This window comes from Nanorana parkeri, unplaced genomic scaffold (genome assembly GCF_000935625.1).
Source record: "Nanorana parkeri isolate BGI_ZX_2015 unplaced genomic scaffold, ASM93562v1 scaffold9, whole genome shotgun sequence".
NCBI classification, from domain to species: domain Eukaryota; kingdom Metazoa; phylum Chordata; class Amphibia; order Anura; family Dicroglossidae; genus Nanorana; species Nanorana parkeri.
Genome location: NW_017306277.1, coordinates 2,918,779 through 2,932,659, shown reverse-complemented (window position 1 = coordinate 2,932,659; position 13,881 = coordinate 2,918,779). Strand labels below are relative to the sequence as shown.

General features: G+C 46.2%; 1 protein-coding gene across 1 annotated transcript in view; it reads left to right on the top strand.

Annotated features, from left to right (window-relative positions):
- The first annotated feature begins 6,818 nt into the window (after positions 1-6,818).
- The window catches only part of PRICKLE2 (prickle planar cell polarity protein 2), a 246,662-nt gene continuing 239,599 nt past the window's right edge, over positions 6,819-13,881 (top strand). Inside the window, 1 exon segment of the mRNA XM_018554725.1 lies at positions 6,819-6,970. Coding sequence (XP_018410227.1) covers positions 6,929-6,970 — 42 coding nt within the window. The 5' untranslated portion in view covers positions 6,819-6,928.

Sequence of the window (13,881 nt, the reverse complement as noted above, 5' to 3'; positions counted from 1 at the left end):
TGGGCAATGTGCATCTGCAGAGCAGCTTCTAATTTCCATGTGGCAGTGATATACAAGCAGGAGATTGTGGGAGATGTATATATTTCAGCTATCATAAGCTATATTGGGATTATTATGGCTTGCTACCCAACCTTTTGCTCCTGAGAACATGAGGTTCTGTCAGTTCCATTTTGGCGCAATTGGACAAATCATAACATATGTATACCATGCACATTATGTTAATAAGTGGAATTGATGTGACATTATATTGTTATTTATGATCTTTTGTTTAATTGCTTTGTAGGGATATGTCTGATGTCCTCCTGAAGAAGTTGGTTACTACACAACTGCAAATGCATTGGGTCACCATCACCCCACTGATATTCAGCATACGCTATGTACTGTATATGGCTTCCTGTTCACTTTTATTCACCAACCAGCAACTTTACAGCCCGTTTCCCTTGCAGGGGTTTTTGACATCAATCCAAAGGAGAGAAAATTGTTCAGCCTCTTGGCTATTTTATTGGTCTGCTCAGACCATGAGTCTTCACGCTCTGCACAGAGTCCGACCACTCAGCCTCCTTGCTATGGAGTTGCCCTGCTAAGGCTGTACAAGCTCCCCAGGCGACAGTCTGATCATAACTAGTGATGTGCAGGGGCTTGGTGCTAACCAAGGTCACCCATGTTCGCCCAAGCCTGTGCAAAACTGTCACTGACACCCCACCCCTCCTGATACCAATCACTTGCGGCAAGGGCATGCCCCGCCCCTTTGTGACATGTAGCTCCGGGGTGGGGAATGCCCTGGTTGCAACTGATTGGGCTGGGAAGAGAGTGCGTCAGTGACAGTTTTTTACAAGCTTGGACAAACTCAGGTGAACTGGGTTCACACCAAGTCCATGCTCATCACTAGTCAGCACACACACATACTCCACATGTGTCTGTACACACCTGCTGCTCCCTTGCATCATAACTCTCCTGGAGAAGGAGAAGTAATGGCCACCAGACTGGTTGCCCTTTTATATTTGTTACATGCTCCCATTCACAACGCATAAGCTAAAAATATTTTAAAATGCTTCTTGCAGTTTGACTTGCTTTTACTTGGGTTAGGATTTCTTGGCTTCTTAAGGGTTACTATTTCTACTTGCTTCTTCTTCTTTGTAATGTTAGGAGGGGCTGTGAGGGGTGAGGGGTTTGTTAACCCTGTCTGTATTGTGCTGACTGATTTCATTATAATTTGTATTGTACATTTAAACACTGCCTGTCCTAACAAAGGGTTCAAGGACTACAACACTGGCTTCTATATTGTATGTTAATGAGAGAAACACAATCCTCAAATTTCAGTCCTGAGTCTTTCTATAACGACATATCATTGTGAAGGAGCTGAGAAAAACCTGGAATCAGCCATGCAGCCTTACAAGACTTGTAATTGCACAACAGCTGGAGTGCCTAGGTTGCCTACCCATGCCATAGCATCTATTACAAGTTCACAACAATTGAGGCACCTTTTTTTTTGGGGGGGGGGGGGGCAATCTGACACATTTATTTATTATAAGAAAAAGATGGTGTTTCAACAATGCTTTATTTCATTTTAGTTAGGTATACTGTATAAGGCAAATGTAGACATGTCATATTTAGCCTATAGCAGTCAGTAGAGGGTAAACACAGGTCTGGTAGGGTTTCAGTTAGTTTGCTAACCCCTTATTGTAATAAACAGGGTCATAGGTTCACCCATAATATCATAAGCAGGGTCTCAGGTTCCCCCTTTACTAAACAAATCAGGGTATCAGGTTCCCCCAAACTGTGAAAACACTGTTTTAGGTTCCACCATGCTGTGAAAAACAGGGTCTCAGATTCCCCTCTGCTGTGAAATTCAGGGTCTTCCGTACTCCTGGAGCTTTCCTGGGAGATTGGGGAGTGAGGATTCAGGAAGTTTCCTCAAATGGGCTTTCACCCAACATAAATGTCTTGGTATGTACATCACTCCGGACTTTAAAAACCTAAAGCCTTCTTCTCCTCTTTATGAACACCCTTCTCATCATTAATTTGAGACAATAAAGTCTCTAGACTTAAACTTGCCACTCTATTGCTTCCAAAACCTAGATTAGAAGTCAGGCATAGCATTATACCACAAAGCTTTCCACCTTTGTGGTGTGGTAAACTGGTGCTGCCTTCGAAAGTTTAAAGCATGGGACAAATAGAACAGTATGACAAGTGCAAGGAGCTCTTAGAGATAAATACTTTTTGAGCAAGGAACTTTATCTCCTCTGGTGATAGCCACTTTGAGAGAAATTCAATCATTCATGGACCCCCCCCCCCCCCCATTATCTACTGGAGCGCAAGGCAGGTAGACACTTCTTATTCTCTGTGGCTTACTTCTCCACTCCAATCTAGAGCCCTCACTGAGTTTGGAATACTATTGCTTAGGCACCACCTCTGCCAGACATTCACTCTCTCAGATCTACAAGTTATTCTCCATCCTGTCTAATGACTCACCACGTACATATCAAGAAATGGGAAGAGGAATTACAAATGCCTCTTCATGTAGTTGTATACAACTACAATACAGCTGGACGAAACTGAAACAATTCTATTTTCGCCACACAAACTTTTCTTTGGCTAGCCAACACCAATAATCTGATTACGAAATCTTTTTAGAGAGTTCCTGCTCTGCAAGACAATCCATACCCACATGTACAACCACTAGGCTGGAGACATTGGTACTCATACCCACATATCCTGGTCTGAACTGGTCCAGCACCCGGCTACTTTCCTTCTACATTTAAATGCCACCTCTAGCCTTTCAGTGCTCTGCCCTTCTACCCACATCACTCTGGCTCTCCAACGTTAACAAAATCATGTTGATAGAAGATCTCATGGCCATGATTCATCGCACAGATGGAAAATTCAGAGCAACTTCAATGCCCTGAATAGTCTTTATTGGCTCTTCCAAATATAATGCTATGCTGATAAACTAACCTGAGGGGTACAAATATTATGTATTCCCTCTTTTTCTATGTCTGTGAGAATCTGTACAACATCCAGTCTTCAAATGTACCCCCTTGCTGATCACCTTTTGGCTCTACCTTCTCCTTGCCTTTGACTTGCATGGAAATGTGTGTTTTGCATGTTTTCTCACGATTAGATCCATGTGTAAAAATGCTCAGGTGTGAACCAGGCCTAAAAGATAAAATTTGTGACATTCCGGAAGAATATTCCTACTCGGCTGTTTTTTGTTCATGTTATAGTCCACAGTAGACTATAATACATCTACAATTCAACATGATACAGTCTAGTCTGGGAATGTGCAGCAGATCCTCCAAAGGAACAAGTGAGTGTATGATCGTTAGTCAATGTTTCTCCCTCCCCACAACAGTGAATGTGCCAGAGGGCAGTGCTTGGTAGCTACAGCATCCTCCACATCATAAATACAGTGAATCATAGTCAGCGTCATGGGAGGCATTAGCCTGCAATGTAGAAATAACAATGTGCCCCTTGATAAAGCATCTCTTATCAATTCTTCCATAGCAAAGTTGTCCAGAAGGCACCCCCTCCAATGCAGTTAGTCTCTGATGCCAACTCTGTGGTAAACATTGTCAGGATCCAAACTTCCCACTGAACAATAAGAGACCAAATGCTTGGGACTTATTGCCAACAGTGGTGTTCAATGTCAGCAACGGGCTCTTACGGGAGAATTATTGGGCCCCAACATCGAGGACCCTTTTATATCAAATGAATTGGGCTGCTTTGGGTAGCTTTACCCAACGCATCAACAAGGCATTTCACCTTATGTCCTATGAGTTTGTGCATAGAAATGAATGAAATGTCCTTTTCTGACATTTCAATACAGTTAAAAGAAGGCACACAACTCACACCAGCAGGTACAGCTTAGCTGTGGGTTTAGGGCTCATTAATCCCAGCGAGCACTGGCGGAAATACCAGGGTCGCAGCAGTCGCATTTGGAACCGGGCCCTGGCGTTCCGCCAGTTGATGGGGCCCAAAGAGGAAGAGGCAGTTCTGTGCAGGAAGGCTCGGGGTAAACCTTGGGTGCTGCCTGCCTCCAGCTACGGATTTACTCTCTCTGCTGCCCCAAGGTCAGGTTCCTCAATGCACCCCCCTACCTGCCAAAAAGCCCCCCCATAGAGAATGGCAGACCTGCAGGCTGCATACAAAACAAGCGATGGCTTCCCCGCTGTACAATTAGCTCTTCTTGCCCAAAGCAGAGCTAAATATAGAAAACAACTACCCACCCCGCGCCTGGAACTGTATGTTCCGGGCATCGGGAGATATGAATTCCACACCGCTGCTGCCCCTCTACTCCCTGCTGCCCCTCTACTCCCTGCTGGCCCGAGGCCAGACCTTGTGGTAAATCTGGCCCTGCCCGCCGCCTCCATCCACACCAAAGATCGATGGAATGTTTACACCCTGCAAGGAACAAGCCCGGACATGACATCACCCGCTCCAACTCCAGCCCGCCGCTCATTGGCCGACACTCACCTCAGCTTGCCGCTCATTGGTCCGCACGCAGAAGACTTGCAGTTTGATTTTAAAACACAGGAGAGACTTGTATAAGGAGTGAGATGACCACTGGAATCAGATTGTCCACCTCTGTTCATACACTGTGCTGATCATACATTGTACTGTCCACCTATATATACCTATACTGTGCTGCACTGGCAGAACTACCAGGGTCACAGCAGTCGCATTTGTGCCAGTTGGGGGGGCCCAGAGAGGAAGAAGAGGGCCCCATTAACCACTGAGGTGCTTAGCCTCCTAGGACTATAGTTCCCAGCATGCAGCAGGCCAACTCTCCTCAGCTCCCCCCCGCAGTGGTGGTGAGGGGGCCCTTCATGGTTACTTACACCGGGGCCCTGAGGTTTCTAGTTAGGTCTCTGCCAGCGGGTACACGTTAACTATGGTTTAGGGCCCGTTTACACCAGCAGCAATGTAAAAGTGCATCCTGTCTGTTACTTTTTCAGTGCACACCAACGCAAAGCGAACTCACGGGACATAAAGCAAGTTGCCTTGTCTATGCATTAAGACTGCATTGGACAATGCTGCCCATAGGGTCCTTCACACCATCAGTGCGCACTATAGCGCTGTCGAAGGTGTGCACCATAAAGGAAGCAGTGCAAGGTGCTGATTACAGCGCATTGCACTGGTTACCTGTTTTATTCTTTTTCTCAATGTATTAAAATGTCACAAAGTGACATTCCATTCATTTACATTCACCTTAACGTGCTGTAATGGAGTGTAGTGCGTTGCAATGCACTGTGCTGAACTGCGTGTCCTAAGCTGGCCATACACTATGGCAATTTAAGCCGATTTTTCAGAAACCAGCCAAAAATGTGCACAGTGGTTGCCCCTGTTGGCACCCTTCCACCTGGCATGTCTCGATCAGCTGATCAAAGGAGCTGGTTGGAAAATGTCCAAAAGAACGGTGCTTGCAGCCATTCAGCGGCCGGCTTCTCTGTCTCATTTTCAAATCTTACCTGAGCAAACTGAAGAGAGAAGCTGATTGGTTGCCATGGGCAACTGCTCCACATTCTGTCTGCTCCAGTCTTGATAAATCCCCCTCCCCCCCCATTGTCTTGTCCACGCATTGGGCATGTCTGTCCAGTGCAGCCCAAGGCATCTGGTGTGAATAGATCCTTCCGTATAGTAGACATGTAAATCAGGGCATCACAAGGTGGGGGCGAGAGATGCGGCCTGCACCAGGTGACACCATCAGAGGGAGGGACACCAGTCATTTTGGTGTCACCTCCTTTGAAAAGTCAGGTACTCAGTCATGCACTGAGAGCCCAACAGCACCACGAGAGAGGAGGCGACCGGCCCCATACTTTATGCTGTGGGATGAACGTCCCCTCCTCTCTCTGCTGGCGCCCGCGTGAAGTGCACGTGACATCATTACACACTTACGTAATAACATCATGTGCATGCGTGATGACATCACACGAGTACATAATGACATCCCCGCAGATGACACCTGGCCTGTGGACGCCTCTAATGTAAAATTCCTTTTGTTCCGATTGGATATTGGTATGCATTTTGTTAAATTCGGACATTCAGATGCATCCAAATTTCTGAATTCTAATGCGTCCGAATGCGAATGAATCCAAATGCTCGTTTAATGAAAATTCGGATCCATCCGAATTTCGTTTCAAAACGTAACTAATGTGACTGTTTTGGCCAATCAGATTATTTTTTGCTGTTGACGGTTGCATTACAGGCACGGACTTTGTTCCGAAACAAAAAATCAGATGAATCCGAAATCCGAATAATGATCTGAATCAATTTCAGATCCGAAAAACGAAGAGAATAAAAATCCGAATGGATGGAAATTTTTTTGGGGAGATTTGGATGTCTAACGTCTAAGATGCAGGTCTTCAATTTATTCATTTCTCTATCGGTTGAACTCAAGTATCTTTTTTTCAACCTGCGTAGCTGTGCACTTTGTGGCGGCAGCGGCGATGGAAAAACGCATCCGCTGCGAATGAGCCCCACATAACGATGACCCCCCCCCCCAACCCCTGACTGAGCTCTTTATGCCATTATGCCAAGAACATGTCGCCCCCTCTCTCTCCCCAGCCATGCAATATGTGACTATAGAGCCCCCCCCTCCATCCTATACAATGAGCGCTGCCATCCACCCACTCCTCTCCTGCAGAGGAGTGACGTGCACACATCGTACATGGAGGGATAACCCAGACTCTCCAGGTCTCCCCCCTCCTCTCCGGTCCCTGGCAGGGTGGAGCTACACACACAGCCCGTTCCCAACTCCCGGCTCATTGATCGCACATCAGAGACAGCGGAGCCCCGGGCCAGGCAGGACACCAAGGCACTGTGACCCCGGAGAGCTGAGTAGTGGCAGCGGAGAGCTGAGCGGTGTCCCCGAAGAGCTGAGTGGTGGCAGCGGACAGCTGAGAGTTGTCACGTCCCCTACAGCCTGGACATGTTCAGCAGGAGCTCCTGGAGGAGACATTCCGGCAGATCTGTGAGTACGACCACTGCATGAAACTTGGAAAGCCGACATTACTGTAGAGGAGCAGCATTGCAGCTGATGCAGAACCTCTTAGTGACAACTCTTCTGATCTCTAGGGAGAAGGCAGCACAGGTAGATGATCTGTGCCTGGAAAGGCTGCTTGCTCTCTATAGTGGTCAATTGCACCCTAAATTATTTCTGTTCACCCCTTATTAGCATGCCCCTTCAAATTCTTATTAAACATGTATTTGAGCAACTTGGGGATCTGCAAGTGCAGCGTAAGTCCAAGTCTCAGCATTGCTTTATAGGTGCAGTTCCAGTTTTAGAGGATTTGTCCTTAAAATGATATGGCATGGAAATATCCTTGAGGCTAGGTTCACACCTCCACTACACCGCACGACACCATGGACGCACGTCCCGGCATCGCGGGTCCTGCACAATGCAGGCAGCGATTTGCCGCGCGGCCCCATTGATTTCAATGGGGTGACATCCTCACGGCAATCGCAGAAAAAAGGTACAAGTACCTTTTTTTTGGCTTAACACGATGCGCGGCCGTTTTAGCCACGATCGTGTTCGGAAGCACGGGTGGAATCGCAGTGGGATATAAGAAAATAATGGCACCCACAGTGCGATCGGTTCACACCTTGGCGACTCCTGACAGCGCGGCAATCGTGAGGCGTCGCCTCGGTGTGAACCGAGCCTGACACTGGCCAATTGGTTCTTAAAGGGGCAGCACAGTGTGGGTTACATGTCTACCCTGCAGCACTGGGGTCGTAGGATCAAATACTGGCCAGGACACTATCTGCATGGAGTTTGCATGCTTGCCCTGCGCTTGCGTGGGTTTCCTCCAGGTCCAGTTTCCTCCCACACTCCAATGACATGCTGGCCAACTGGTTCTTAAAGGGGCAGCACAGTGTGAGTTACACTTCTACCCTGCAGCACTGGGGTCCTAGGATCCATTACTGGCCAGGACACTATCTGCATGGAGTTTGCATGCTTGCCCTGCGCTTGCGTGGGTTTCCTCCAGGTCCAGTTTCCTCCCACACTCCAATGACATGCTGGCCAACTGGTTCTTAAAGGGGCAGCACAGTGTGAGTTACACTTCTACCCTGCAGCACTGGGGTCCTAGGATCCATTACTGGCCAGGACACTATCTGCATGGAGTTTGCATGCTTGCCCTGCGCTTGCGTGGGTTTCCTCCAGGTCCAGTTTCCTCCCACACTCCAATGACATGCTGGCCAACTGGTTCTTAAAGGGGCAGCACAGTGTGAGTTACACTTCTACCCTGCAGCACTGGGGTCCTAGGATCCATTACTGGCCAGGACACTATCTGCATGGAGTTTGCATGCTTGCCCTGCGCTTGCGTGGGTTTCCTCCAGGTCCAGTTTCCTCCCACAATCCAATGACATGCTGGTAGGTTAATTGGTCCTAATATGTATATGTTTATGAGATTGCAAACTCCTTGAAGGCAGGGATTGATGTGAATGTACAGAACGTAAATCGCTGCGGTAATTGTCGGTAAAGCCAATAATAAATGACGGGTCGGTCCGCCCAAAGTGACATTATAGGTGACCCGGGCTGATGATATGACTTTGATAAGCCGGCCGTGCCAGAAAAGATTTTTCTTTTCCTTCAGCCTGCGTCCTAATCATGATGGTCATTGATGGCTTTCTATTATTTCAATGGAAAATGCATCAAGCAAAACGCTCAGGTGTGAACTGGGGCCATAGAAATGAATGGGGCTCCGTGTCTTGAGCGTTTTGTCGCCATGCGTTTTAGCATGTTAACACACATGTTGCCGCAACACGCAAGTGTGAATGGGCCCTTGAAGAAGACCTGAACCCTGGAGAGGAAATCTTATATTATGTTCATTTTAATAAAGCATGCTGGCTTTTAGGCTTTTCAAACTAACTATTTTCAGCAGATAGGGCCGGGGGCGGTGCACATCTCAGCAGCAATGGCGCACAGCTTCTGTTAATAGAGCTTCTGTTAATAGACTTAGGTCCTAGCTGCGTGTGTTGTCATTTTATTATGTTATTTTGTCATTACTATGTTGTATTATCCCTAATTGCATTTTTGACACCTTACAAGCCCCATCTATCTCTTTTTTTGCTGACAACCACACAAAGGCTGCACAAGCTATTCACAAGCGGGGCTCAGCTATCATATATTAAATGACATGATTTGCCTTTACATACACTTTAAGATGCACAAGCTCAACATTTTAAAAAAAAATTCGCGACTGTGCTGCGAAATAGAGTAGCAATTTTTGGATCAATAAGCACCGTGGGACTACGTGTGGTAGCATCGATCTTGGAAATAGCTGTTGATTGCCCTTGATTTTACCGTTTCTGTGGCTCTCACTCTTTTCTCGCCCCCATGTTCGATGGCAGTGGTGATGTCTGAAAGCTGAACACAGGGCACGAAAACGTTCATTTAAATGTATTCCTAAATAACCACAAACATATAAATTCACTCCGTATACTCCAAACACCTCTTCAAACCCAGATATTACCTGTAAATTTTGTAGTGACATAATCACTGTGCTGTGCAGAGAACAGAGTTGTGGGAGGGAAAAGTACCACCCATGGAAAAGTACAGAAAGAGGAGGATACAAGACCAGTCACCCTGCACAAGGAGAGAAAGCCGCAATAACTGGTCTTTAGTACAAGAAGTTCCTGCACAGGAGGAAAAGTCTGGCACTGGATTACTGATTTGGAAGGAATACACAAAGCACACCTTGATTCAAGTAAGAATACACATGACTCTTGTTTGCTTTTTCTGGAGTTCAGCTTTAAATGCTCGTATCCATAATCAGCCAATCAGAATTGGCCTTTCACTGATCCGACTTAAGCTCGGTGTACATCATCGTTTCTTATAGAGTAAGCTTATAGAGTAAGCCGGTTTATGTTTGCTGTCAGTGACTTGCAAGCTGCGACACCCAACCCCTGTGAGCGCGCGGCTACCTGCTCATCACTTGTCACCTTGTAACTCCATCCAAATCCAGCCGGTTAATTCTCTCATCCCTAAACAGTAGCAGACAATCCAGTCCTGATCCGGGGCGGTGGGGCGAGAGCTGCGAGCTGCACCTGACTCCGGTTATAATGTCATTAGTACAGAGTACAATAGCCCTGCTTCAATAATTCAGCTGCTTGCATTCATTACGCCATACGGATGTCCTTTCTATTGAGGTCTCTTGTAAATAAACCAACTGCTGCTACTTTCTTATGGCTCTGCAGCCCTTGTGGAACGCCATGTCCCAACCTGTGACTGGCAGGGCGTGCTGAAACTTCTAGTTCCACTGGCAATCGTCACTGTTCGGGTATTCTGACATTGTAATATCCACCGCTGTCAGAATACAAGGGAGTCCTCCATCCACGCTGTATAGCATTAATGGAGGCATCTGTTTTTTTTCTTTCAGTCCACAGTTTGAATGAGAAAAATATAACAGTGTATGGCCAGCTTAAGTTTAACTTTTTGCGGTGCCCTGTTATCCAATGCAACTGCTGATAATCATGGCACACCAGCGATTTGTACATGTATAGAGAAACATTGCACTCAGCTACATCAACAACTCTGTATCCAGCTACAAAACAGGCAAAAAGGTTTTTAGCGCTAAAAAATGGTTCCTACTACTTTGCTAGTGTGATATCAGCCTTGTCGATGAACTTTGGGCCTTTGTCATTAGGTTTTAAGCCTGTGTCAGTAGGCTTTTGGCCTGTGTAGGCAAGCTATGGGCCTGTGTAGATGGGCTTTGGGCCTGTGTCAGTAGGCTTTGGGCTTGTGTAGACAAGATTTGGGCATGTGTAGATGGGCTTTGTGCCTATGTCAGTAGGCTTTGGGCCTGTGTAGATGAGCTGTGGACCCTGTGTCAATAGGCTTTGGGCCTGTGTAGACAAGCTTTGGTCCTGTGTAGATGGGCTTTGGGCCTGTGTCAATAAGCTTTGAACCTGTGTAGATGGGCTTTGGTCCTGTGTAGATAGGTTTTTGACCTGTGTCAATAGGCTTTGGGCCTGTGTAGATGGGCTTTGGTCCTGTTTAGTCAGGCTTTGGCCCTTTCTTGATAGGCTTTGGGCCTGTGTAGACAGGGTTTGGGCCTGTGTCAATGGGCTTTGAACCTGTGTAGATGGGCTTTGGTTCTGTGTAGATGGGCTTTGGTTCTGTGTAGATGGGCTTTGGTTCTGTGTAGATGGGCTTTGGTCCTGTGTAGATGGGCTTTGGTCCTGTGTAGATGGGCTTTGGTCCTGTGTAGATGGGCTTTGGTCCTGTGTAGATAGGTTTTGGTCCTGTGTCAATAGGCTTTGGGCCTATGTCTATGGCATCAGTTTGAAATCAGTTAGAAACACTTTTGATATCATTCAGAATTCATTGACAGGTGTATTTGGCGTGGAATTGACTTCCTTCTGACCTGCATTTGACTTGTTTCTATTGGGTTTGGCATTTCCTCAGACCTAAAGGAAGCAAAACCCACTTGAAGAGAACAAAAGCCCGCCGACATAGTCCCTTACATTGCATGCGTTTAAATTTTTTTTATTGAATACATACCTGCATGAATTGGTGTTTTTCATCTGCCTGATGTTCAACAATAAGGAAACATTACACAACTGTACATTTTCCTTGTAATGTGTATACAGAGTGTGTTGTGTGTGGCGTATTGGTTGTGTGGCATGTTTGCAGCGAATTTGGCTGCTGTTGGATGTGTTGGGAAATCTTCCCTCAGTGAGAAAACGCATGATCTCAGAATTCATCTTAAAGCATTATACATGTGTGAGATGCCTCCAATTGAAGCTGTCATTTGATTTCTGTTATCTGGGCTGTTTACCAGTTCTGCCAGGAGTAAACACCATCCAGCAAAGGCACCCATAAATGGCAAAGCAACGCGCTCACTTTAATCGCTGTCCACTGCTTTCATTTTCTATAGGTTTGGGACAATCGGAACGCTGAACAATTGGATTGAAACGTGTATTGTTACCTTAAAGCGAACTTGTAGTTTGTCCATGGCAGGGAAAAAACAGGTTATCGCCTATTAAAATGAATGGCCTGCCCTTTGCACTACACACGTCAACTGAGCCAAAACGCACATAAACACAACACGCAATGTTGTGATTCGCACGTGTGAATGAGGTTTTTACTCTGACTAGCAGTCAATATACTCAGTGCCTCCAGATATGGGGTAGCCCGTGACTCTGTCCCCTGCCATGGGCAACCACAGCTTCAATAGGGCTAGGTTCACACCTAAGCGACTGAGCTGGTGAGCGGTTTTCAGGCGATTGCCATGCGGTTTTCAATCTATAGAGATGCATTGGCATAGGCAATTTTGGCGGCGTGACAAACCGCAATGGTGTGAACAGCTTCCATTGATTTCAATGCGAATCAGTGTTTTATGCGATATCACGCGACTCAATCCGCGCGATAAATTGCGTAGGTGTGAACCTGGCCTAAGACGTGAACCCTGAGGGTAGCGTTCATGCTACATTGCGGCCCTCCGCACATATTAGCTGACATGTTTTTGATGAGCACTGCGGCACGGTTTTTGATGCTCTGCATTCTTACCCGGGTTGCGGTGCCTTTAAAAAAATAAATACGTTCATTCTTTTTTTTTTTTACCTAACATGTGTCACAATGAGCTGCTGTGCCATCAAATGCCACCTGCTTCACATTTCCTCAACACACGCCAACGCAGCGCGTTGTCGTGAATTGACACAATAGAAAACAATGGGGGGAATTAATGGAAACTGGACAAGACAGAATCTGGAGCAGTTGCCCATGGCAACCAATCAGCTTCTCTGTTTCATTTTCAGAGCTTAACGGAACAAACTGAAGAGAGAAGCTGATTAGTTGCTATGGGTGACTGCTCCAGTTTCTGTCTGCTCCAATTTTTTATGAATCCCCCCTTTGCGTCCTGCCTTGCATCGACCAGCAAAAACAGCTCAACGCAGAGGATGTGAATAAGCCCTAAATGAATTTAGTTTGCTGAAGTACTGTGTATTATGAACAAATGTAATATTTGTTTTCATCTTTGTTGCATTTCTGTTCTGCTGATCTCCTGCAGCCTCATCCTGTCTACATGAACTCCAGTAATGGCGGCATGGCATTAGTCAGGACGGGTTCCCTGATAGTGACAACAGTGGACCATGTCTGCCTAATGTGTGTTGAAGTAGCTGCCACCAGAGCCCCAGGTGACAGGGTGACAATACAGGAGCCAGTAGGGAGACAGGGACAGAGCGTTGTCACTTTTCTGTGCTCAGCTGCAGATAAAACTCCATGATTGGATGACAGTCGGGACATATGACTTTGACAGGTCACATGACTTGCCTTTTTTAATCCTTTTATTTGTATTGCACTGCAATTATATTAAAGCCAAACTCCGGGCTCCCCGGACAAGTGACCTACCAGAAGGCCCCCCTCAATTGTGTATGTTATTATATTATTGTGGGCTTATTTTTTTCTGATGCTTCTCTGGTAGTGGACGGTCCTCAGAGAAATAGGAAGCAGTGCTGACGTAATTCAGGGCACTGTTGTGACACCTCCTAAGACAGTAGGCCCATAAAGCCCTGCACACACAGTGTGCCCTCAGTCTTTTGAGCTGAGTGACACCGGGCATCATTCAACCTGGAAGACCGAGGACATCTTGTGGCTGAAAGGGAGTAGACATCTTGTCCTAGAGAAAAGTCCAGATTGCAGATAATAATTGCAGGCTGTTCGAGGGAACAATTTCTTGAATAAAATCCTGGAGTTGGCCTTTATTTTATTGAAAACTTTACATTTCTTTTCTGTTATTTAAATTAAAAAGTATTGTTGGAGAAAAGGTATAAGAATGGAGGTGTGAAATGGAATATTAGCCTTGATTATGAGTTTGTAACTTGGCTGCACTTGTATAATATAAAATATGTTAATACAAAAATGTAACAAAGGAGGTTTGG